The following is a 24,646-nucleotide window of genomic DNA, read 5'->3' as shown; positions in this document are numbered from 1 at the left end:
TTTAACTTCAGTTCCACTCATGAGAAGAAGAGCAGAACAAATATGGTTGTGAAACAAGGAAGATTTTACCTGAGGCACAACACTCTGTCCGAAGATATTCCCATTGCAATCATATTTAAGGTAATACAACTGTTGGTTTGGAAAAAAAAGAAAGAAAAAAAAAAGCGATGCTGTAGCTCAAGAATGAAGATTGGCAGCAGCTCTCAGAAGTTAATACATACAGAAGGACTTGGCAGGGCTTAGAGAATGCAAGCTTTTTTCCCCTGGGAAATCATCCTTATTGTACAGCAAAAAGGAGAAAAAGCGCTGCATTTTTCTGCAAGGAGAGCATTGCTGTACCAAGACAAATGCCTGCTACCCCCTTACTGCTTTGTAAGGTCCCTCTGCACTGCTGCCTGTGCTCCTGTTGCTACAGAAAGTCAGAAGGGTTTTGATTTCTTTTGTTATGAGCTATGTTACAAACTTGTGTTTAAGGGTCTTTGTTTCTGGTTTTGGTCCCCACCGCCCCCACCTCCAGCTTCTGGACTGCTGAGTAGCTCAACACCCTTTGTTTCATATTCGGGGCCTCAGTCAGAATACTTCGGAATCCCTGCCTGATTCAGGAACACTCACCAGTATATTCAGTGCAGTGAATGCATGGACAGGCATCGTAGGTTTGAAGCGATCTCTGGTGGGACTGATGAAGGGCTGTGAGAGGCATCCACCCCTGATTCTGGGCAAGAATTGGGGAGTATTTGCCCAGCCAGCTGAGCTGGTGACAGAGTCGTGCCTTGGCCATCATTGCCTGTGAAACTGCCAGAACTACTTTCTTTTGTCCTCTGCTTCTCCCTTTCATTTTAAGTCACTCAAGGGTGCACACAACTGAAGGCGTAATGATGACTACTCCCTAGCTGCCCAACAGGACTGGAAGCAGGCTGGCAGCCCATCTGTGGTATCAAGCACATGGGCTACAGCCAGTAAAGGTGGTGGGTGGACATGCATTGTCCATCTGCTGGAGAAGACAGCAGGGCACGGCCAGGCCTTAGACTAGGACCTGTCTTCCCAACAGCTGGTAGCTCCTTCCTGTCCTGTAGGCTTCGCTGCTGCCTGTAGGTTTGCAGCCTTGTGCAGTGCATGTGCTGAAGGAAACTGTCTTGGAGGCACTGTTCACAGGGAACGTGGCTTGGGGCACAAAAATGCCTCTGACTGGATCTAGCAACCAATAGAAGTAAATCCTATAGCTCCCTTTTTGTCTTCACTGTGATGGTTTACAATACAAAAGGTTTGGGGAGATGATAATCGCTCGAGGAAAGAAGTTGCCAGGAGAGGGCAGCACTTGCTCACAGCATCCAAAGAGTTTCTGCCAGTAGTGCTGATTTGTTGGCGATGGCAGCTACAGACTTTTCTCTGATTGCGAGTTGTAAGAATCGGTTTTCTTGTAGGAATTGCTTTTGGTTTGGTACTAGAAAATAGTTTAATAATTGGATTTAGACTTGAGAAACAAATGTCTGTTATCTCTGATTAAGCTAATCTCTTCAAGTAGTTGGGGGAGATCATCTGGTTTTAGTGACCAGTGTTAAAGGAGGCTGAGAAATTATTTGTGGACAGAAATGCACATAAAAATGTCAGGTCACAACTTCTCTGTTGCAGGAAAGTGTTAATGTGGCGCTTAACCAAACAGCTGGATTCCACCTTCACTTACAGACCTTTATTACATTTTGTCACCCCCTGCTGGTGTAGATAAATACCTGCTCACAGAAGAGTAACTGCTCTGGGTTATTAAGTCTGAGGAGGTGGTTGTTGGGGTTTTTTTAAGCAGGATTGTACTATTTGATCATCTTCTGACAATGCTTGCTATAATTATTCCCTGCCTGTATGTATCTTTTATATTCTAGATAAGGTTGCATAATTTTTATTTTATCTATTGAATAAGGGGTTACAGTTGTTAGAAGCTCTTGGCCGTAGTGCTTTTCAAAGATTTATGTTGATTTAATCCGGTAGCAAATCAGCTGCACCAACTTGAACTATTCTGAATGTTCCATTCTTGACCAGCACTTAACTGTACTCATGAGTGGTCATTTTCCTTACCTTTCCTTTAATGACATGTGAACTTCAGGGATCTTCTGTCCACTTTAGATGAGTCTCCAGCTGGAAACTAAAAATCCCAGCTAGTCTTTTCAATGGATTCTTAGGCAGGCACCAGCCTCTGATCTGTCTTTCTCAGGCATTGCTGTAATGCGGTATTACTTTGTTGTATTTAACTACTAGAAGCAAGGTTACAAATGCTATAGCCCTGAAACTGGAAATTCCCTAACTTAGGGATCCCCGTGTAGCCTCAGCTCTCTCACATGGCAGTATTATACATAGGAGATTTGTTGGAAAAGCAAGGAGAATAATTCCTTCCTGCTGAGACCCAAGCCTTGGGCATGGCCATGGGTCTTCCTCGTTACTAGTAAGTGTTCTGCTTCTTGTAATGTAGAGATACATGTCTGCAAGGGGCAAAGTTAAGCGGTACAGACAATCTAAGGTCTGAAGTTTTGGTTGCCTTTGCATCCTTAACTTTTACTGTAGCAACTGCTTGTATAATTTCCAATTAAAAAATAAACTGAGAAAACAATGAAAAAAATCTATTGCTCTGCATTTCCTCCCAGACCAGCATCTAGGCTGTAACCAGGTTCCACAGACCTCTGTGTATTGACTAAGAAAATGACTAGTAGTTGGTAGAGGGCTGCTATCCAGTGCATGGGCCAGCTAGAGGGGTCAGTTTTGTCAGGGACTATCTGAAAGTCAGTGGGAGAAGGTTGGGCAATTTTGGATTGTCTGTCTGGTCCCAATAGCTTTAAATGGCCCAGTGTTCCTGCAAATGACTTAAAATGTAGATCAGGTACAGAAAATCATTGTAATTTTATATAAAAGAAAACAAGTATTGGAGATCTATGATCTAATGTGGATTTAAAGCTACCACACCTGTAAAGTGGATGTGTACTAATAGCCCTTAGACATCTTTGTCAAAAGCAAGGGCTGTGAAGTAGAGGGCATTACAAATACCACCCACTGACAGAGCTGAGGCCTAAAATTCATAAAGAGCTCCCTTTAACTAGAATCTAAGAGCACTTTGATGTTTCAGGTATGAGTCATGGACACAGCAGCATGCTGGGGCAAGAACTGAACATACAGTATTCCCATCCTTTCTTTTCTTTCATGGTGAGGAAGGAAACCCAGGCACATGGACTGTGGGAAGGGGGGGAAATAGTGTGGATCTGAAGGTCCCTTGATCTGGATAGGTGCGGGGACTGGACTGTGTAGCGTCACCCTAAAGGAGGCATCTGCCTTACCGTTATCCTTATCCATAGTCTCTTCTAAACTGCAAGCCTGAATGACCTTGTTCTGCTGCTTTGCTTTTCTGCCATCCAGAACTGTAAGGATCTTTGTGATTGGCATATTCGGAGATTTAACAGCTAATTGTGCCGAACACATGTAAGTTTTGGTTTTGTGAAGTTTAGCATGTTGGCCACAGCTAACTGAAATTTGATAGGCTACAAAAGGCATGGTCCTGGCACTGTTCGAGGGCAGACTTGAAGTGTCTGCTCTTCAGATGTGGGGGAGTTAGTGCTCTGTTGCTGTGCTAGCTTAAACACTTTTCCCCTAACCTTCTTTCTTGAAAGCGACAGAAGCATTTGTGCAGCCCCTATATATGTAAATGCAGTTTTTGCCTTGAAGTAGTGATATAAATTGTACAATTTTGCCCCCAAAGTATGTATTTGTTGAGGTTTTTAAAGGACTGTTAACTGCCTTGTAATGGGAAACAGACACAACTAATTTGCTTCCTGCTTACTGTGTAACACTTCTTCATTAGTTAATATACACATGCAACCCGAATGGTATTTAGGATGTCCTGAGTTGACTTGCAACCCCAAGAGACCTTTGTTGTAGCTGTGTGTCAGTTGTGCACAGATGATAGGACTGTGTGAACTGTGCATAGCGGGGTCAGGCTATGAGCTTTACCTGGGGGGGGCTTGGACAGTTTTAGGTAGCAGTGAGCATTAGAGGAGGTGTGGAATATTTGTGTAGTACTTAAGGGTGTTTCTATCCTGAAAAACATCAGGGTTACAGGTGAGGTGGTGCTGCTGCTTTTGCAGGGAGCTCCCTACCTTGCAGGGAGTTAGAGCTGTTTTAAGGTAAGGGCTGTTTTTCTTTTGGGTTTGTGATCTTGATTCGGTAGACTTGAGTGAGTCCTGGGAGCTGAAGTAAATGAAGATTGCAGGCTGCACCAAAACTGGTTGGGAAAGGAAGAAAATTATAACCCAGGGGGACTGTGCTGGTTTTGGCTGAGATAGAGTTAATTTTCTTCGTAGTAGCTAGTATGGGGCTATGTTTTGGATTTGAGCTGAAAACAGTGTTGATAATACAGGGATGTTTCAGTTACTGCTGAGCAGTGCTTACACAGAGTCAAGGCCTTTTCTGCTTCTCACCCCACCCCACCAGCGAGTAGGCTGGGGGTGCACAAGAAGTTGGGAGGGGTCACGGCTGGGACAGCTGACCCCAGCTGACCAAAGGGCTATTCCATACCATATGACGTCATGCTCAGCATATAAAGCTGGGGGAGGAAGAAGGAAGGGGGGGACATTCAGAGTGATGGCCTTTGTCTTCCCAAGTAACTGTTACGTGTGATGGAGCCCTGCTTTCCTGGAGATGGCTGAAGACCTGCCTGCCCATGGGAAATAGTGAATGAATTCTTTGTTTTGCTTTGCTTGCAAATGTGGCTTTTGCTTTCCCTATTAAACTGTTTTTATCTCAACCCATGAGTTTTCTCACTTTTAGTCTTCCGATTCTCTCCCCCTTCCCACTGAGGGGGGAGTGAGCTAGGGTCTATGTGGTGCTTAGTTGCTGGCTGGGGTTAAACCATGACAGGGACTTAAAAGTTTAATTTTATGACCTGAATCGCTAGGTGAAGTATCTTTAGTTTATGTGGGAGCTGTAAGGAGCTGCTCTAGGACCTGCGGCAAAAGATTTGAACAGCAGGTCGAGTTTCATTTTTACAAACCTGTGTTAGTCTTAGAGCTGTTAAGATGCAACTCTAGAGGAACAGCTGAATGGTGGTCTTACTGGATCTGCAGAATTATGGGTTCCCATGGCTGCAGTTTCATAGCTCGTATCTTTTGAATTATGAAAGCTCCAGACCAATTCTGTCTGTGATGTCAACCTTGAACTTCCCTGACATCTTTTTAATCCAGTCATCTGCCTGTCTCCATTCTGTAATTTAGCCTGATGGACTGCAGAACTACATTCTAGTGAAGTGCCATGGAAACGCCTCGACATCATCATTAAGACATGAGCTGGGGGAGGAAGAGCTGGGCTCGCACTCTCTCATGCACACTCTCTCGTGTACATGTGTGTGCACACACACGTGCAGGCACACACCCACGATTTGGGCAGCAGGAACCTCCCCAGTCCAAGGAAGCAGTTGACTTTCTCCCAGTTGAACTCAGGATGATCTGAATATTCTGAATGTTTGCTTTGACTTGTCTGTCTTATGTCCATTGACTACTAGCCTTCCAACCATGCTCTTCAACAGCCTGCTACTGTCTCCTTCCTCATGCTTTCACTGCTACTGTGAAGTTACTCCTTTGCAATGTCTCCTTCCCCTCCACCCCTTCGTAAAATTCTCTCTTTGTGATATTGCCTTCCAATTAAAAATAAACAAGACGTCTCTTGCTTTGCTTTTTTGTTAATTCCTTTTCCCTCGGCTTTGTCCTGGGATCGTGAGCACTTTAAGCATAGGACCCATTCCTACTTTGTATGTCCTCAGTGCTTCTGTAACACAAGCAACAACCCAGGAGTATTTTGTTACTATGCTAGTGGTGTTACAGGCTAATTCTGGAGTACATTTTTGGGGTGTTTTTTGGTTTTTTTGGTTTTTTTTTTTTTTTTGTAGAAGTGCAACATCAGGGCCAAATTTACTAAAAAAGAATGTGTTAAGATTACAAATCTATCAGATACCAGGATGGGCCTATTGCTTGCCCTGTTAGTGTTGCATGTAGGTGGATTTGTGTGTGCAGCTCTGCCCATGATTGTTGAGAGTACAGAGGAGAATAAATGGATTTACTTTTAGGCTATTGTATCAGCACATCTTTTTCAGTAATTTGCCTAAGTTTTTAGTCATTACTCATAAATTAATTTCCCCCATTTTGCACTTATCTAACAATACAACATATATGTTTGGTGGCAGATTCCAGCCTTTCCCACACACAAATTCAGAATTCTCAAGTGAGTTTGCTGTTACAAACTTCAACTAGAAAATCTATACGGGCATAATGATATGTCCTATTCTCATCTTGTTGTTGTCAGACTTTTGATCAGAGGATTCATCAAGTTAGAAGAAATCATCAACCCTCTTCAATTTACTGTGGCTTTCTGTTTTTTAATGGACAAAAGAGCATAGTAAAACTGCAGGTTGACTTTTTTTTCCTCACTTGTATTGTTCACTTTTTACATGACTCTTACGATCTGGTTGCCATCCTAAAATTAACCTGGTGGACAGAAATAGGGTGATATCTTTTCAGCTTGCATTTGATGTTCTTTAGATAAATGTATTCCTAGTATACATGCCTAGAATGGCACAAAGATTCCCTTAATAAAATTTTGTTCTTATGTAGGCTAAGTGCAATAATGAATATGAATCCAGTTGTGGTTCCTAAACTGTTTTGCTGGTCAGCTATTAAGTCCTAGACACATGGAAAATTACTATTGTGAAGCTTTCATGCTTTTGTAGACTTTCTTATGAGTCTGGCTCTCAGGTCATGAGGGATTTTGTTAACTTCTCTGCTGAGGTTTTTTGACTACTGTGTGACCTTATTTAAAAGGGTGAGGAAATGTAATAATATTTGAAAAACAGAGATCTGAACTACAGTAATATCACATGGGCAAACTCTGGTTCTGAAAAGAGCCTTTAGATCAGAGGGATGACTACTTAGTGGGAGCAAACTATGATGAAACACTCTTGTCTGGTGAAGTAAGTGTGTCTTGATTTGTCACTAAGTCTGTCCGAGATGGTGGAATTGTGATCTGTGCTTTGCACTAAAATGGGAATGTTCTCACACTGTTATGGGTGTGTGCTACTTTTGCACTGCCTTTAATTTCTCATAAAACACAAGGTGAAGAGACAAAGTTTTAAGTTAAAGGAACTTCAACCAACCACTTCTTTGCTGAAAAAGAAAGAAGAAATGAAAGAAAAAAGAAAAAAAAAGCTGGATACTTCACAATTAGAGCAACAGTTTTGCAAGGGCATAGCGTTAGCTAGGTGTTAAGCAAAGTGACACCCAATGAAGGCAATAAGAAGGGAAGGTATTTGTGCATTTTTGAGGAAAATGTGACTTTTTGGGACACTGCCAGTTTTTAATGAGAACCAGAATACTAGGGTCTACATAGGCTATTATCTACAATGGTCTTTGTGGCAGGGAGTTTGAAGAATAATATGAATGCAAACGTAACTTCCTCACAAAGTTCTGAGAAACATATTATAACTCAGCCAGAAGAGGTTTAGTGAGATTATTCCATTTCTTGATATGGCAGAGCTCCAGGCAAATGTGTGAAGGGGGGAGCTTTAGCACCATCTGGAATCCACAAAGGCCTTCACTGCTGGCTGCCACCTTGAAACACTTACTGATAGAGAGATTTTTCTAAACCTGTTAAGCGCTTTCTTAGTTTATTAAGCTTTTTCCGCAGTATAAAGTCTAACAAGGTGTCCAAGGATCAGTGAAATAATAGAATGGCTTTCAAGTGGAATTGTGTAGTGAAGTCATCTTCTAAATGCGGAGAGCTGCAAAGGAGGTAAATTGTAAACGTTTCTCAAATAGGACATGCTGTATCACAGTCAACTGAGTTTGTGAAATTGCTTGTGGTAAGAGACCATGTGTAATCTTTTAAGAAATTTCACCTTCCTTTATTTATTATAGATTCTGACTTGGTTTCCATTGTTACACGTGTAGGATTGTTATTACCTGGTGTTTATTTTTTTCTTAAGAAAAACCATAGAATTTAACTCCTGTCAGTGAAGGAAAAAAGGCTCTCCAAAAAGTGTGTGTGTGTTCCTGCTGCTTATCAAGATTTCCATTTAACGTTCTTCCATAGCTAGAATATGTGCTGCCAGTGCCAGATGGCACAGTTTCTTAGAGAAGAACTAGCTCTTGCTTAGTAGTAATGCAGACAAACAATACCAAATTAGCATAAGCAAATGTCAGTGAGTTAACATAAAGCCTGTGCTATTTCTGTCTTTTCTTCTTTTCCTAGGCCATGGGTGTTGAGAGTGACCAAGAGATTGTACAAATGATTGGCACAGAGGAACATGTGATGGCTGCATTTGCTCCTAGTCTGGAAGAATGCCAAAAAGCTCAGATTTTTACACAGATGCAGGTGTGTCTTTTCACATGGCCAGAGGCCATAAAAATCTAAAGACAGTGGGTATTTACCACTTTGCTGTGTCAGCAGTCGACATACACTTTGTGTTTTGAGGTTTGTTTTTTGGGAGTTATTTTAAGCTGAGGGTTTTTAAGGGAGCAGGACTTGTCAAAAGTGAGGCTTTGCTCATTGCCTAACTGAAAAGAAAACAAACTCGAGAAATGCTTTGTTTCAGAAGCCCAGGGTTATGTTCTAATGTATGTGACAAGTAGTCATGTCCATAAGATTAGAGTTTTTTGTTGAGGATGATTCCTGTTTTTTAAAAAGGAATTGCATGCCCCATTTTGCAGAAGCCCCATCGATGTGGATGTGACCATTTCATTGTGAGTAGATGTTCTCCTCCAATTCTGATCTCTTGTATGAAGCCCACAATAATAGCCACCCTCCATCCTGCTAAAGACTCACCAGAATTCTCTTCAGCTCATGTGTACTTTCTTAATTAGCCAGAACACAGGCCATTTTGCTGGCAGCATTTCCATCATGCACATATTAATCTGCTAGAAGAAGCTTTTGAAGATTAGTCTTATTTCTGCTATTTCATTGTAAACTTTATCGAATCTTTCCATGTGTGATGTTGAGTGCTGTAAAGTCTTTGCAGCACTCAAGTCTAGTGCAAACTAAAGTCTAGTTTGCATCTTTTGGGGCTTTTCAGGGTTAGAGGTAGCATGAAGGCCTTCCTAATTCAGAGTCAGAAGAGTAAAATGGTGATGCTGGAGGAACATAGAGAAATTTGAAGCATCCAGGAAAGTAGAAAAAGAGAAATGCAGAAGTTACTCTTTCTGAGAAATGTCAAATGAGATGAAAAGAAAGTGAGCTATTTGGGGAAGCAGGTAACAGATGGAAAGAATAGTCTGTCATGTAGGGGAGAGGGTAATTCTTTGGCATAGGGGGCATGGCTTCATTTCCAGGCAGGAACTTCCTGTGTGGACCTGGATAGTTTCTTTGGCTCATCTGACCCGGAATTCTGCAGGTTGATGCCATTTCTTGGACAACTGGTAAGAGAGTAAGAATCCAGTAATCATTGCAAGGTGCTCTTGGAGACAGATGTGGATGCTACACAGTAGCATTTGTCCCTATTAAACAGTGAGTGCCACCTTGCAGTTTAATATCTGAATGAAACTTAGCACGTACACAAAAGAACTGGAGGTGAAAAGTCAAATTAAACAAACTAGGTATCTTTGGAATTTATATAATCGTTTTTCCTATATCTCTGCAATCTCCTTTCTTTTAATATTGTAGTAAGCATGCTCTTTCACCACTTTCCATTCCAAATGTTATCAATGTATGATAAACAACATGTTGTATATTTAATTATAATCAATTGTGTCAATTTTCAAGAATTTTTTTTATTAGCATCACTTAGGTGTTTGGTATTTTGCACTGTGCTTGGAGTTTGTATCATCTGTGGCTAGTGGGATTGCACTGACTGAGGAATACATACAGATCTCTGTGTGTGTGCATATTTGTATAGGTTACAATTCTGCTGTTAATTCTCCCCCTTGACAGGCATTGAAGTACATTGGAAACAAAGTACGAAGGCAAAGGATGTGGGGAGGCCCAAAGAAAACAAAGATGGAAGAAGCACGAGAGCTGCTAGCGTCAACTATTCTGACCCATGTTCTTGTATGTAATGGTTTTGGTTTTTTTTTAAACTGGAGTAAATATGTGTGGTTGTTTATGGTGTGAGCTTTGTTGGCAGGGAAAAATGTCCTCGCTTGCTTTGTAGCTGAGATAAAGTAAATCATCCTCAAAATAAAGGCCAAGATTTGGATTGAGTAAAAAGTAATCTTTACGTTTATAAAATGCTGTACCATTGAACTACTTATCATACTATGCATTTTTTCTGCATAGCCAGGCAGTATCAGCTCTTAGTTCAGGACCTTATTCTCATGGCCTATACCTTTATTCTGATTTATTTTCATTTACTATCTGTTTGAATGTTGCTAATGTATATTACTTTTAGCATTTTTTAAGAAGGTCAAGTGCACAAATCCCTTTTGTAACTCCTCAGTCAGCCCAGATTACCCATTGATTTAAGTGGATGTGTTTGTCTGAATAAGAACTGAGGAACTGATCCTGAAACATGAGTATGTTTTACTTGTGTTTGTTTGTTTACAGGTGAAGGAATTCAATTTTCGTGCCAAGTGCATATACACAGCAGTGATGGTGCGCAGAGTAATTTTGGCTCAAGGAGAAAATAAAGTAGACGACAGAGACTACTATGGAAATAAACGTTTGGAGTTGGCAGGGCAGGTGAGTTTTTACTTCAGAGCGAAGTGCTCTTTTGGGGTTTGTTACTGTCTGCTTTTAAAAGATGCAGAATGAGGAGCATCCCTGTCTTCTCAACTGAAGTGGTTTTCCTCTCATTTTATTTTTGTTGGCTTTTCTGTGTTGACTCATAGATATGCTTCCCTGATTGAGACTAATAAATTATATCCTCACTTCTGTGTTGTGTCTTTATACCAGATAAAAGGACAGAGCAGTGTAGATACGGCATCAGTTCTAGTTCCATTATAACACTGTTAGTGCCAAGAAGGCAGCAGTAAGATCCATCTTCCAGTGTCCCCCTCTAAGCAACTGGGTAAAGGAATAAACTGGGACCAAGTAGGTGCCTGCATGTCAGGTCCACTCTGTCCCCCTGTGGAGAACCCAGCTTATGTAGCAGCTCGCAGAACAGCCACTCAAGCCTCCTGTAATTTGGAGAAGCCCATGAGATTGCTTATTTGTTGTCAACTGCCTTTCTAGCCTGTAGAGTAGCATGAATTAACAAAGTAAGTGGTTTAAAGTTAACTTGAGCAACTAATGGAAGTGGATTGCATGGACTTCTCTGCTTGCAGAATTTTGGCACTGGAGGTAGAGCAGTAACAAGGGGCTGTGAAGGAGGGAATGGTTTGAGTTGTCTGACTGGCACTGTTCTTTTGCAGAGAGGGTGGCAGTTCACAGCTGTTGGCCAAACTACATTCTCCTAACGCAGTGGGAATTTGCTTATCGGGTGAAGGAACTGCTTAGTTACCATGGCATGGATTTTTCCTTGCCATGTGTGGTTATTTGATTAACCAATTTAGATTAGGATTGGACTTCTTTGCTGTGCTCTGTATTAACTTAAATTGGAGTTTTGGCAGTCAGTATCATCTCTGGTTATTGATCAGGCATCAGAAATTCTAAGAAGTATACATAATGCACCAGGTTGGAGAAACTGTGCATCTCTGCTCCCCACACCATTTGTATTGGGATTTCTGTTGCAGCACAAGTAACAAAGTCCATTCCTTTTTGTTCATATCCAGGAGGAATTCTCACCTTGTTGTACTTTTTAAGATGTGTGCTTGCATATTATCTCATATTCCTATTCTCCTTCCCACCCTGCCCTGTCCTCCATGCACACATGTGAACACACACACAGAGCGCACAATCATTTCAGAGTAAAAACATGTGCTTTGCTTCCTAGTTTCCTGAAGAAACTAAGATGACACTCTTGAACACACTCTAAGCACAAATACAAGGAAAAAAACCCTCTTAACCTGTTTGGGAAAAAAAAATCTTTTCTTCAAATTAATATGTTGACTGTTCATCAAACTTTTGTGCTGAAGCAGAATGTATTTCTAAAGTGTAAGGAGTAGTAAGAGGACATTAGTGCAATATTCTAATGGGGCAAATATTTGAAGCTGTAATGGATTTAGTTGGTTTCTGCTATAATGTTGTTGCTGTAGTTCAGTATGACTGTAATCAGTAAAATTAGTTGTTCCTTTGTCATTATATTGTTCTTATTTAACTGGATTGAAGGAGTAGTTTGTTTTTTCCTAATATTTTTAGAGGCAGAAAGTAGAGCAGGTAGAAAGTTTTCTACGAGCTGTAAGAAAAAGGCCTCTGCTCACACAGATGTTAACAACCAAAGTCATTTTAAATTAACTGGGGAGAGGTTTTAAATGTAGAGGATCATCATAACAAAGCCAATGCGTATTTTTTCTACATCAAGGACAACTATGCAGGGGGTGTTGTAACACTTGATTAAGAGTAGTTCTGGCTCCCTTGTGATATTTTAAAAGCACATTTCAAGCTGAACACTTGAGTTCCTCTCTGCAACGTTATTGGTGTAATATTAATTTGATTGGATTACAGACTGAAAAGTGTAGAGATTTTTTGCCAGTTTTGAAATGTTTGTGTTTAGCTAAAGTTTGCATGGATAAAATGATTGGTGGTTTGTTTTTTTTTTTTAATGCCAGCGTGTTCCTGGAATAAAAATCCTGTTGATTTAACATTTGAATAAAGAAAAAAAAAGAAAAGATTCCCATGTGAGGAGAAAAACATAGCGGTCTAAACAATGTAAAGACATAAAAGGCATTGTGTTTATAAAAATGTGTGAAAACAATAGCTGCTAATTTCACACCCCATGGGACAAGAGAGTACGAAATGTGCTTTAGCTTTAGATAACAGAGTTGTATCCACTAGCCAAGCTGGTTTACAGAGCTTTCTCTTAGTCTTTCTGCCACTAGAGGCTTGGTAGGCCAGGTGCCAGCTGAGGTGTTAGCAAAACCTACTGATTTCAGGCTTAATCTTTTCACCTACCTTTTCTCTTTCCTTAATGTGTTCATTATTTGCTAAGCATTACTCTGTTCTTTGTCCTCATTTTTTTTTGTTTCTAATGCAGCTTGCTTTGTATGGGTGAGATATGGAACAGCACCAAAATCCGGCACCCTGGAAAGCAAGGGATTTCTACCCTGTGACAAAAGAATACCGCCTTGACTTCAGAGATTGCCTAATCCCAGCTGTTCTGATAATATAATTAAGGCTGCCTAATGTCTTTAATTTTGCAACCAGTTTGTGTGAAAGGGAGAATTTGGCACTCTAAAGGCTTAAACGCTAAATAGCAATCTCAAGGCACCTAATTAGAATTCTCTGACATTAAGCTAATTGGTGAAACTGTATTTCAGCAGCTTAACTTCTTTATTAATTTTTCTTAGGATTTTCAATGAAAATCAATTGATGAGCTGTCAGTATTTTTTTTTTTTTCTTAAATATAATTTGCTCTTTAGTGCTCCTGTCTGAAGCGGGCTGAAAGGCCCTGGACTAACTATGAAATCCGTTGAATATTATCACTGGCATTCCATCCTTTTTCTTTAATCTCTTGCTCTTGACCTAAATAATGTGGTTATTGTGAGATTCTGCTTTGCCAGATAGTCAGAGCTCTTACAAACGGAGAGTCTGTGAGTGAAATTAGCAAAGTATAATGCTTTTCAGACTGGCAAATAGTAGCAAGTTGGTGTTCTTGAAGTGTAACTTACTTTATTAGTTCAGAGAGGAGGAAGGATGGTGTGGCTTTATAATCCCTATGGCATGTGGAATTAGGAGATTTTTGCAATTTTATGATCAAGAAATCAAATATGAAAACATTCAGAAAACATTTTCTGAGTGAATTTTTTCAAATGTTCCATTAAATATTTTGTTAAATGTTTAAGTCCTGCTCAAACTTATTGAGATCAATTGTATACCATGATTGATTTCAAAAGAGTCTAGTTCTTATTTGACAAGACTGTCAGATATCTTAAAACTGTGCACATTCCTTCGTTTTACTTTTTCCCTACTTTTGAAATACTTCCCTCATAATCTAGTTTTTGGAGACTCCAGTGGGTTCTCCTTCCTAATACGATGCTTCATAAAAGATGCTTTTATTTCTGATGGAAATCTGATTTAAATGAGCTGTGACATCGCAGGTGAGTTGCAGGTGACTGGATTTCTTTTGACAGTGGTGAGAGGGTATCACCTTGTAAATGTTAACGGTACTACAAGCATCAGGAAGGGAAAGAGGGTCTACAACACCTTCCTCTCATGTCAAGACCAGGTCTAAAAACAACCACTTAACCAGTTTTCAGCAAAAACTCTGTCCAGAGTGGAAATAGGATTCCATTTTTGTCAAGGGTTAGCATATAGTGTGTGTAATCACTGGTTTTACAATTTAGTGACTGAACACTAAGAGTTCCTTATGTCTTGTAGAGTAGACTGTCAAAGATAATCCAGTCTTGCTCTCCATGAAGGCCAGTGGGAGCGTTTATTGCAAATTGGATGTCTGTCTTGAGTTTCCAGGTGTTATTTGTTTGGGGTTGTTTTATTCTTAAATGCATTTGTGATGCCAGTGAAAAGGGTAGCTTATAATTTAGTTAGCTGCTTTGCGGTGTCATTTGCCAAATGCTTTGGTCAGCCCAGCTGGGGCATGTAGGTAGAGGAAAGCAAATGAAAGCTAGTGGCCCATCCTAGTGATAGAGGAATGAGTGGTTTGCTTTCTTGTTTCCAGAAGGTGAGGAAAAGTTGGGACTATATCTGATGGAGACAGTTAAAATTCAGTTTAATTCTGCACATAGAGAAATAAAATTGTACCACCGACTCCAGAATGTCTTAGCTTGTGCTGGCTGAATACCTAGCTTGTTCAGCCGTACAATGCTTTGTACACTGGGAACTGCCATTTCTGGCATTGGTAGCTGCTGCATTTTTAGTTCTTCTGACACTTGGAGCTGCTGTAAAATAGAGTCCTAGGACAGGACTGCCAGGCTGTAGAATTTACACTGCTTGCTTGCAAAGCTAATAATTGTGAACAGTTAAAATATATCATGTAATGCAGATTTAAGTGTTTTGGGAAGCTATTAGTGTCTGCAAGGAGAGGTTGAGCAAACTGCAGAAGCAAAGCAGATTGGAGAGCAGAAAAAGTCAGATCACAAACTTTGGTAGCCTTTCTTTTTATGGCTATTTTAAGAACTAGAAGTAATTAGTATACATATACAGGAAATAATTGGCTTGAATTGGAGCACTTTTGAAGGGTTGTATTGCTGGGTTTTTTTTCAATTCAGCTGTGTTACATAGCTTCTTTGCTTAAACTGTAGACTTTTTTTTTTTTTTTTAAAGGGAGAGATGTGGAAGAACATTGCACTTTCCAGATAGTAGCACTTCTAGAAGAGCGTGGCAGGTGTTGAACCAGGTGGAGTCTCTGTGGGTGTGATTGGTTTTCCATAGATTGTGATTGGCAGAAAGTAGCAGGATAAAAGTGTAATTGAGTGAGGAAGCTGCCTATGTAACCTGAGATATGTCTTGGCAGCTGTCAAGAGCAGAGGTTACTTTTGGGCTCCTAAAAAAGTTTATTTTAGTTCTGCTTGTCCAGAAGCAATGGTAACTGTGCACCTTTTGTGCTTTGGTCTGGTCTTGCAGACTGTGCACTGCTTCCAAACTCTGTGCTGCTGAGTTGCTTCCCCTAATGGCCCTTTACAGTCACTTGGGTGTCTGTCTTGTCTGTTTTAAGTAGCTTCTGGGAAGGGGCACTTTAAACAGCCTTTTTCACTTTTAATAATAGAATATCTCAAAGTGACTCTTCACTTACTGCTTTACTGCAGTTATTCCATCCAGTATTAGAATAGAAGCTGCTCTTGCCTCCAAATCTTGTGTGTAATTCAGGGTTGTACATTTAGGGTATTAAATCTTTAAAAGAGTTTGTGACTTTAGGACGGAAGAAGTAGATCAACTGAATTAAAGTGTAGCAGATCAGGGAAAAAAGTTAGTAAATGGATAGTGTAGAGATGGATGGGTATGCTAAGATATTGTGAAGGAAGGATTAAAGCAAACCAAACAGGGATAAATGCATAGGCTTAAACCATTCTTCTACTTAATTTGCCTTCTGTTATGAGATAATTTCTCTAATATTGCAATTTAACAAGGCAAAAAACGTGTGGGAAAAATCTCATTTGAGAAACAGAGAGGGTATTTTTTAACTGACAAGAAGTATAAAGGTAGAAATATTAAATGTGTTCCTCCCTGCCACCCACCCCCACCCCCCCCATTTCCCAGACCTGGACAAGTATAATTTTTCTCTTAATCCAATTGTTTTGTATTTCCAGCTTCTTTCTCTTCTATTTGAAGATTTGTTCAAGAAATTTAACTCTGAACTGAAAAAGATTGCTGACCAGGTAATCCCCAAGCAACGTGCAGCTCAGTTTGATGTAGTGAAGCATATGCGTCAAGACCAAATCACCAATGGCATGGTCAATGCCATCTCCACAGTAAGTATTTTTGTTTTCATTCTAGTATGTAAAGTTTTTTCCACCGTAGTGAATGATGGAAATGTGTAAATTATGTTCTGATGACTCTACTATCTTTGGTCGTAAAAGCAAATCTATTTAACATTCTTTATAGATTAAAATTGCAAAACTCTGTCATGGGCAGGGCTTTTGAAATTCACTGAAGAATCATTAATCATCAAACCCCTTTTTGTTTCACCATTTATTTCAAAGTGATATTTTAGTGTTTGTGAAGGAATAGTAGAAACAAACAAATTTAAAATAGTGATCATGTTTGTATTTATCCAACTTGCTGTCTTCTACGTTCTACTTGACTATGTAGTTCATGTTATTTTTTATTATCTGGATTTAGCTAGGGTCAGGTTACATCATCTGTCCAAAAGGTCGTTGAAAAACAGCAGGAAAACATCATGAACAGAAGACGACTGTGAAGCTGGGGGGAAGGTAGCCAGGAAAAAAAAAAGTAAAGCTGAATTTTGAGCTCTTTGAGGGTGGTGCCTTTTTATTCATATGAAGTTGCTAGTATGAGCAAATTTGCAGCATAGAAATTAGTACTTCTCTGCTAATGATACTGAACTATTTAACAGGGAAAACTGCTACATGCTGAATTATTGCAAAAAACCCCCGTAATTAAGCCTTTAAATATTTGTCTTGGTTAGATTTTAGCCTGTGTCTGCCTTCTACTAGAATGGATTTTTTCATTCGTGCCAGTGGACAAGAGCAAAAGTACAATTACTAATTTGTCTAATTTGTACAACTTTGTCTCTTACCTCACACATCTGCAAGAGCAATTTGTGAGATGGTTACTGAAATCTAGCTACTAGCTTGTAAATGACTTTGAAATCCATGATTTTTTAAGAAATTAGATTAGTCTAAGTATTTTAGTAGCTGGTAAAAATTATGCAACTTAATTTTTAATCTTTGGAACTCTTGAGAGGGCTTTTCTGCCTAGCATGAAACTGAGGTTTTTCTTCAGTTCTTGTAAACAAAATTAACTCCACAAATTGCATCCAAAACCACCAACAGTCTGTTACTTACAAATCCCAGTGTTAAAGCTTATCACTATTTAATTTTATGAGTGCCCCAAATGTAGTTAAATCTCTACAGTGCACGTAACCAAAACAATTGACAGATTTGTTTCTCTAAATGCTAGTGCTTTCTTCTAGCCGGTGCCAGTTTTTCCATTTGGACTGACAGAGATAAATCTGCAAACTATTCAGTACATATTGTAAAGTCTTCCTTCTTCCACTATCTTTGGACTTTTTTTTACTGCCACATAAGCAGTTAAACACCATCTGCTCTTAAGCATTGAAAATAATTTCTCAGGAACAATGCCCAGTGCCTACTATTCAAGAGATTAAGCAAATACCATAAAAATCATTCTTGGAAACGACAATCTCCAATCTCACCAGAATGCTTCAATGATAGTCTCAAAGAGCATGAAATAACTCAGTGGATTCATAATTACACCAGTAGCATGCAAAAGAATTCGTAGCACTACTGCATCAAATGTACGGTGGTGTTCAGTGGTATTTGCTATAGGTCATCTTTTTACCCTGGAAAATACCAGAAGAGAGGGTAGGTCAGGCAGTAATGCCACAGGCCTAATAGACATTTCAGCATCTGCAGAATCATCTGATGCCACTGAGGGAGCAACTTTCAGTTCATAGTTTTCAGTAGGAGGTTCTCCACTGGGGATGGTCTCACAACAGCCCTGGCCCCGTTTTGGTTGTTTGGACAACTTTTGAAGGAGTTATTTCCAAAGCACAAAGAATTTTTCATATTATTTATTCAGGCAGCATTTTTACCTCCCATTTTTTCCAGTCTTTCAGATTTCACAGTCTTTTCAGCGGTGAAGAAGAAACCACATGCTAGTTTAGACTACAGATGAGATCATTTCTAGCGTGAGGAAAAACTACTCATTTATTGTATTCTTCCACTTATATTCTGATAACTCCCAGTCCCTAAAGAATGAAATGGTCAGTGAGTGAACCCTTCCCGGGAAGGTTGAGCAAGTGGACAGCTTTCTTTTTACTGACTGATCGTTGGGCATTATGTCTTCCCACTTTCTGTAACAAGGAAAAAAAGGAAGTTCTGCAGACTATTTTATAGTGTCTCCAGTGGAAGCAAATAGCAAAATCATTTGGATGGGTGGTGGTTTCTTGCTGTTCATTGGGATTGTGCTGTTAATGTATAAATAAAGAAGCCAAGCAAATCACCCTCTAAAAGGATTTCAGTGTAGTACAGCAAGCGAGCTTCAAGTTATTTGTCAGCATTAGTGAGCTGAGTTTATCAAAAAGGCTACAGGAATTAGCAGAAGGCAATCCTTGGGAAAGCATTACCTTTGAGATCTTCATTGCCTTTGAACTGACCAGTAACATGGTGACTGCGGTAAATAGTAGTAATTGGGACAGAAACTTGCTGTATCCGCTGACTCAGGTGCTGGGAACTGTCTATGGAGTAGATGTCATGAAGTCAAAAATTGTAGCACCAAATTTCAAGATCTTACAGTAGAGATTATTAAATCTGCTTGGCATGGAAACATAATTGTGTCCTGGAACATTCTCTGAACTCCTCTGTTCTCCTAATCAAAACCACAAGTGATACTGCCTGTGACAGTCCTGAAACATGAAACCTCTGACATACGCATGGATCTTGCATTTCATATTTGGTGAAATCCTACCAGAGAAGTTGGATAGACTTACCCCCCCACACTCTTCTTCTGTGAGAAGACACATCAGTGAGTCTTTCTTCTCTGGAATCTAAAAACAAAAGGTTTCAAGAAAGTACAGACGACTTTGCTGTCAGAATTCTCCAGCATAAATGCCTGTTTCTCCTACAAAAATAACAAATCACACAAAAGGCAGAACTGAAAGTTTGTGGGATCTAATGTAAAAGTGTATTTCACTCAAAATACCTTGTTTTTAAATACTCAAAAAAATCTGTAAAGGGAGAACAGAAAATAATTTAATTTAGCTGAATTTGAGTATTGATTTACTTGTGAGGGACAGATGATGAAGAATCTTTGTGTGATTGAATATATAATAGCAAAAGTATCCTCTTATCTGAAAGAGCAGTTCTTTTGTTTCAACTTTTTTTAATACTTAGTACAAATATGTTATAACTAGTCATTTATATGCAGATAGGTAATTAGGAAGTTGTTTTATATAAATGGGCAACATTTGCTGTGCAAAGCTCCTCAGATATCATGCTGTCTAGATACTGAAAAAGATGTGTGGTGTCGAGATAGGGATAAACTGCAGTCACTTTTTTTAAACGTTCATTTTATTCTACAGGGAAATTGGTCTCTGAAGAGATTCAAAATGGACCGCCAAGGCGTTACGCAAGTATTGTCCCGCTTGTCTTATATATCTGCTCTGGGAATGATGACTAGAATCTCTTCTCAGTTTGAAAAGACAAGGAAAGTGAGTGGTCCTCGGTCACTGCAGCCATCTCAGTGGGGAATGCTCTGCCCATCTGACACTCCTGAAGGAGAGGTGAGGAACTTCTGTTTTTCTTTCAGTATTTCTTGACCTGAGGAATGGAGACACTGTTTATTTCGAAGCAGGTGATCCTCCATCAGAGGAAGAATTCTGATGAGGAGGTCTGGAGAGATAAATTATCCTCAGCCTGACAACACAACTTGTGGGTCTGCTCACATCCCATCTGTTTACATCCTGGTCCTCCTTACTATATTGCCTTTTTTCTCCTACCTGAGTGGACTGGCTGGAAACTGTTCAGAAATCATTTGGCTGTATGAGAATGACATGAGGCCTCCCATTTTTGCAGCAGAGCTACTTGCTCTCCTTTGATAAGAGCAGAAAGAGAGGAGTCCTAAACTCTTATCCCTCTGTTCTGTAATAAATGTTCTGTTTTGAAGTTGCAGCATCAACCTGCAATTTTTCTAGAAACATATATTATTATAGAAACAGCTTTAGCCTTTAGCTTGAGGAAGAAAAACACCTTTGTATGTTTTACTTTAAAGACATAATCCAGCTATTTCAACCAAAGGATTGATGCCGAGAGTCTTTTTTTTGGTTTTCTTTTTTTCTTTTTTTTTCCTGAATAGAAAGTACTGAGGGAACTCTGAATTTTCTGGCATAAATATGTAGTCAATATGAGCTAGTCTCATTAAGCAGCTGAAATAAAATTGCACTGTATAAGATACTTGGATATTTTTCATTTTAAAATGTTAAAGTTTGTGTTAGAACATACAGGATATCTGGAAAATTGAAAAATAGACTGGTTTTGTATGTGCATTATGCTTCTAAGTAGCTGTTGCTTTGAAGAGAGAAATATAGGGTTACACATGGTTGGATAACTTAAGAACTACAACTTCATCACCTATATTTTTTTATTAGTTTGTAAATGCTAAAACATTACATTTCAGTATGATATAGAAAATTCTTCCTTTCTTCCCTCCTAATTTTCAGTGTAGTTAATTTGTTTCCTTTCTTTCACTTTATACTTTGGCTTTTTTTGTTGTTGTTCATAAGTACGGTTTTGGAAGAAAAGATATGTATATTATTAATACTTTGGAATAAAATGGACAAAAGATATATTTTTTTATTTTAGGCTTGTGGTTTGGTTAAAAACCTTGCCCTCATGACTCACATTACTACGGATATGGAAGATGGTCCAATTATTAAATTAGCCAGTAATCTTGGAGTTGAAGATGTCAACTTGCTCTGTGGTGAAGAACTTTCATATCCAAATGTGTTCCTTGTTTTCCTTAATGGTATGTAACTTTTCAGCAGTCTGACTCTGATCTGTTGCTGATGGAGAGTTAGGCTTCGGAAACCCTCCAACAATTTTTGGAGCACAGTCAACTGCAGATGCTGTTTTCCATGTGTAGATAATTTCATCTGTAAATATTTTGATAGGGTTAGGCAGAGTTAGACAGGCCAGATGATGGCACTCAGTTGTCTGAAGTTGTGTCCTCAGAACTTTGACTGCAGGTGTGTGTAGCTGGGAAATTGACGCTTTTTCAAATTTCAGTACTGTTTTTAAGCACACTTGCATACATAGGCACAAAAATATGTACATTCTATTACAGATTTGTTTTTTTTTTTCAGGCATTCACCAAATGAGGTGCCATTCATAAAGTACTTTTAAAAGAGAATAACACTGCTAAATTTGTATTAACTTAAATTTACAAATTCAGAGCTTCACTCACAGAAATTATTTAATTTTACTGTAATCTTTATGTATTTTTATATATATTCATGCAAGTACCTTTAAAAACAGAAAGGAAACATCAATTGTTTGCAACATTTAGCAATGTTATTCTCTTTAAAACTACTTTTTAAAGGGCAACTTGCTTTGTGAATGATTAGAAAAAATTAGGCCTTGGAAAACAGGCCTCTTGGTTAAAGGGATGGTTTGGCATATGTGCTTTGCATCTACACGCTTATGTTCCCTTTACAACTGAGCTTTTAGTGTTTCTAAATCAACAGGTACTATGATACCACATTTCAAAATACTGACATTTTAAAAACTACGGCTGTGATTTAAAAATAGCCTTTTGTCAACAGCATCCACTTCCAGGGGCTAGTATTTAATGTCTGTCACCATGAATAAGTTCTCCGTTTACCTCTGAATTAAACAGCAGTTGTTCTTCAATCCTGTCTTTTCCCAGTAACATAAAAGCAACACTTGACCAAACTGCATTCCTTTGCTCTGCTTTTCTGTAGCAGTATGTTAAAGATAAGATTCAGTGAAACCACATGCACTCTTTTCTGTCTTGTTTTATGGTCCAAAAGGGAGTGCCGAGCAGAAATACTGGACTCTCCTTCACAAGCTCAGTCTGTGGTATGGAACAAGATAGTTAAGTTCCCAAATGTATATGATTTAGTACTAAGTGAGGCAAAACAATTTACTGTTCAATCTACTAGTTTGTGGGTTTAATCCATAAAAAATTTCAGGCTTGTGGATGGCTGTCTTGGTTCTAATTTAAACTTGTGACCTAAGAGGGCAGAAAATCTGTTAAGTACAAATCCTTTAAGCTATAAAGACCTTTGTGTTGTCTTATAAACTCCCTAAACTATCATGCTTTCTCTCCTTTAAAGTTTTGTTTAAAATGACACCATACTTATTTTTATTTCATATATTAAGATGATTTTGGTCAGGTGACTCTTTAAATGAATTTTACTCTCTTGTTTGTTCATTGTGTATCAGAATACTTAAGTATGTGCTAAAGTGTCCTGCTAAGATAGCAATAGCTTGTTGAGCTAAGTTCCTGAAGGAGGAATTCTGGTGCTGTTGTGAGTGATCACGTATATCAAAAATATCAGGTCTTTCTAAAATTTCTGACAAGGCAGCAGGACAGTTCCTTGGTCTGTTCTTGGAAACCTTGGATCCATTTCAGTACAGGTGAAATTGCAGGCTTCGGAAGTGTTGTTTGCTTGTACATTAATTGCTGAATGCGCACCTGAGCAGAAACATATTTGAAGAAAGCTGGATGAAGCATACCATTTGGTTTCTGAAGCTATTTGGAGGCAAACAGATGACCTGTGAAATTCTGACACTTTTTTTTATGTTTACTGAGAGAAAAAAAGAGCCAATTCTTATTCATGTCAGAAAAGGGAAATTTTATGACAACTCTTATTATTTGCAAGAATAGGAAGTACTTCTACACATGCTAGACGTGATCAGAATTTGTAAGTAGAGTTTTGGATATGCAAAGAATGCACCATGAATTTATTCTCTTTCTGAATAGGTAACATCCTCGGTGTCATACGTGATCATCAGAAATTAGTCAAAACGTTTCGGATAATGCGTCGAGCGGGTTATATCAATGAATTCGTTTCCATCTCTACAAATCTTTCTGACAGATGTGTCTACATTTCCTCTGATGGAGGGAGATTGTGCAGGTAAACATCTCATCAGAATTATCTCACTAGTGAACTTACTATAAGCACTGTTTTATCCACTGTAAATACACTGGGCTAAGACTTTCACAAGTACAGATTTAAGCAAATTCAGTAGGACTTGAGCATCTCTTTTCTCCTTAAATAGCCCTCATTCAAACCAGACAGATCTGAGAAACATACTATATAGTCAAGCAACTTAAAAAAAAAAAAGCCCAAATAAATCCGTTTTATCTGTAAACAAAAGTAAAAACAAAATGTTTCTTCTATCTTCTTTCTAAAAAAAAAAAAAAGGGAGGGGGGATTAAAATCAACCTGATTGGCGACTCTAGTAATGTCCACTGTCCCTGGAGGGGTTTTTTACTTTCTGTGAAGCGAGAAACAAGCAGCCACTTGCCTGTTATCCCATGGGTGTGATATCACATTTTAGAATGAGAAGCTACTCTTTGTATTCAAGGGCCTTTACTTCTGGTGTAAAACTTCCTCAGGTGTGTATTCCTGTTTGCTATAATACCAAGAATTATGTCTCACAATTTTGATTTATTTCATTGCTTACCCTTAAGTAGGTAGGGAATTCAATAAACCCGTAAGGAAGGTCTCTGCCTTGAGATGCTTATGCTCTTTATTAGGTGAAAAGAGTGCCTGAATGTCACAGAGGAAAGCAAAAAGGAACTGGGTGGTCAAAATGAGAAAGAGTGGAACAGGACAATATTTTGAGGCAGAAAGTCAGGTTGATTTATAGTAAAGGCTAGAAACTCCAGTCAGATTATGGCAGCACTGTGCTAGGTTATTTACAAGTAAAACATCTCCAGGCCCAAGCAATTAGTCTAAAGAACAAGGCATAAAAGATGAACAAAGCAGAGATTGGGAGAGGCAGAATGAATTAATAAATACATGCATATTTTAGCATTGACTAGCTGTGTGCATATTTTGTGCGTACTTTAAAGAAGCAGCAGTCACAACTACAGTTGGCATTCCACCTTATTCATTAATTGAATCTCAGAGCATGTTGAATGCAGTTTGAGGCACACTAGAGGCTCCAAAATAGTGCACATACAAACCATCACTTAATCATACCTGGCCAAGAGATCCAGAGTAGGGGTGTAGTCAGTGGCAGAGAAAGCACTTTTCCAGTCAAGGCTAATATCAGCCATTCTGCAGGTTTGGAGATGCAGCAAAACTTCCAATTTGTAAAATAAAGACAAGTGAAATCATGTGGATTTCCTGGAGTTTATGAAGTTTGCTTTGTGGCACCCCCCACCCTGCAATTGTTCAGATACCCCTATT

General features: G+C 39.0%; 1 protein-coding gene across 1 annotated transcript in view; it reads left to right on the top strand.

Annotated features, from left to right (window-relative positions):
* Positions 1–24,646, top strand: part of POLR3B (RNA polymerase III subunit B) — an 82,942-nt gene that overhangs the window by 14,188 nt on the left and 44,108 nt on the right. The window contains exons 9-16 of the mRNA XM_075501946.1: positions 12–120; positions 8,269–8,391; positions 9,943–10,059; positions 10,555–10,689; positions 16,311–16,472; positions 19,787–19,987; positions 21,066–21,228; positions 23,209–23,362. Of these exons, the coding sequence (XP_075358061.1) occupies positions 12–120; positions 8,269–8,391; positions 9,943–10,059; positions 10,555–10,689; positions 16,311–16,472; positions 19,787–19,987; positions 21,066–21,228; positions 23,209–23,362 (1,164 nt within the window). The remainder of the gene's footprint in view (positions 1–11; positions 121–8,268; positions 8,392–9,942; positions 10,060–10,554; positions 10,690–16,310; positions 16,473–19,786; positions 19,988–21,065; positions 21,229–23,208; positions 23,363–24,646) is intronic.

Source organism: Mycteria americana, chromosome 1 (genome assembly GCF_035582795.1).
Source record: "Mycteria americana isolate JAX WOST 10 ecotype Jacksonville Zoo and Gardens chromosome 1, USCA_MyAme_1.0, whole genome shotgun sequence".
Lineage (NCBI taxonomy): Eukaryota > Metazoa > Chordata > Aves > Ciconiiformes > Ciconiidae > Mycteria > Mycteria americana.
Note: the sequence above shows the minus strand (reverse complement) of the source record. Positions and strands in the feature narration are given on the sequence as shown.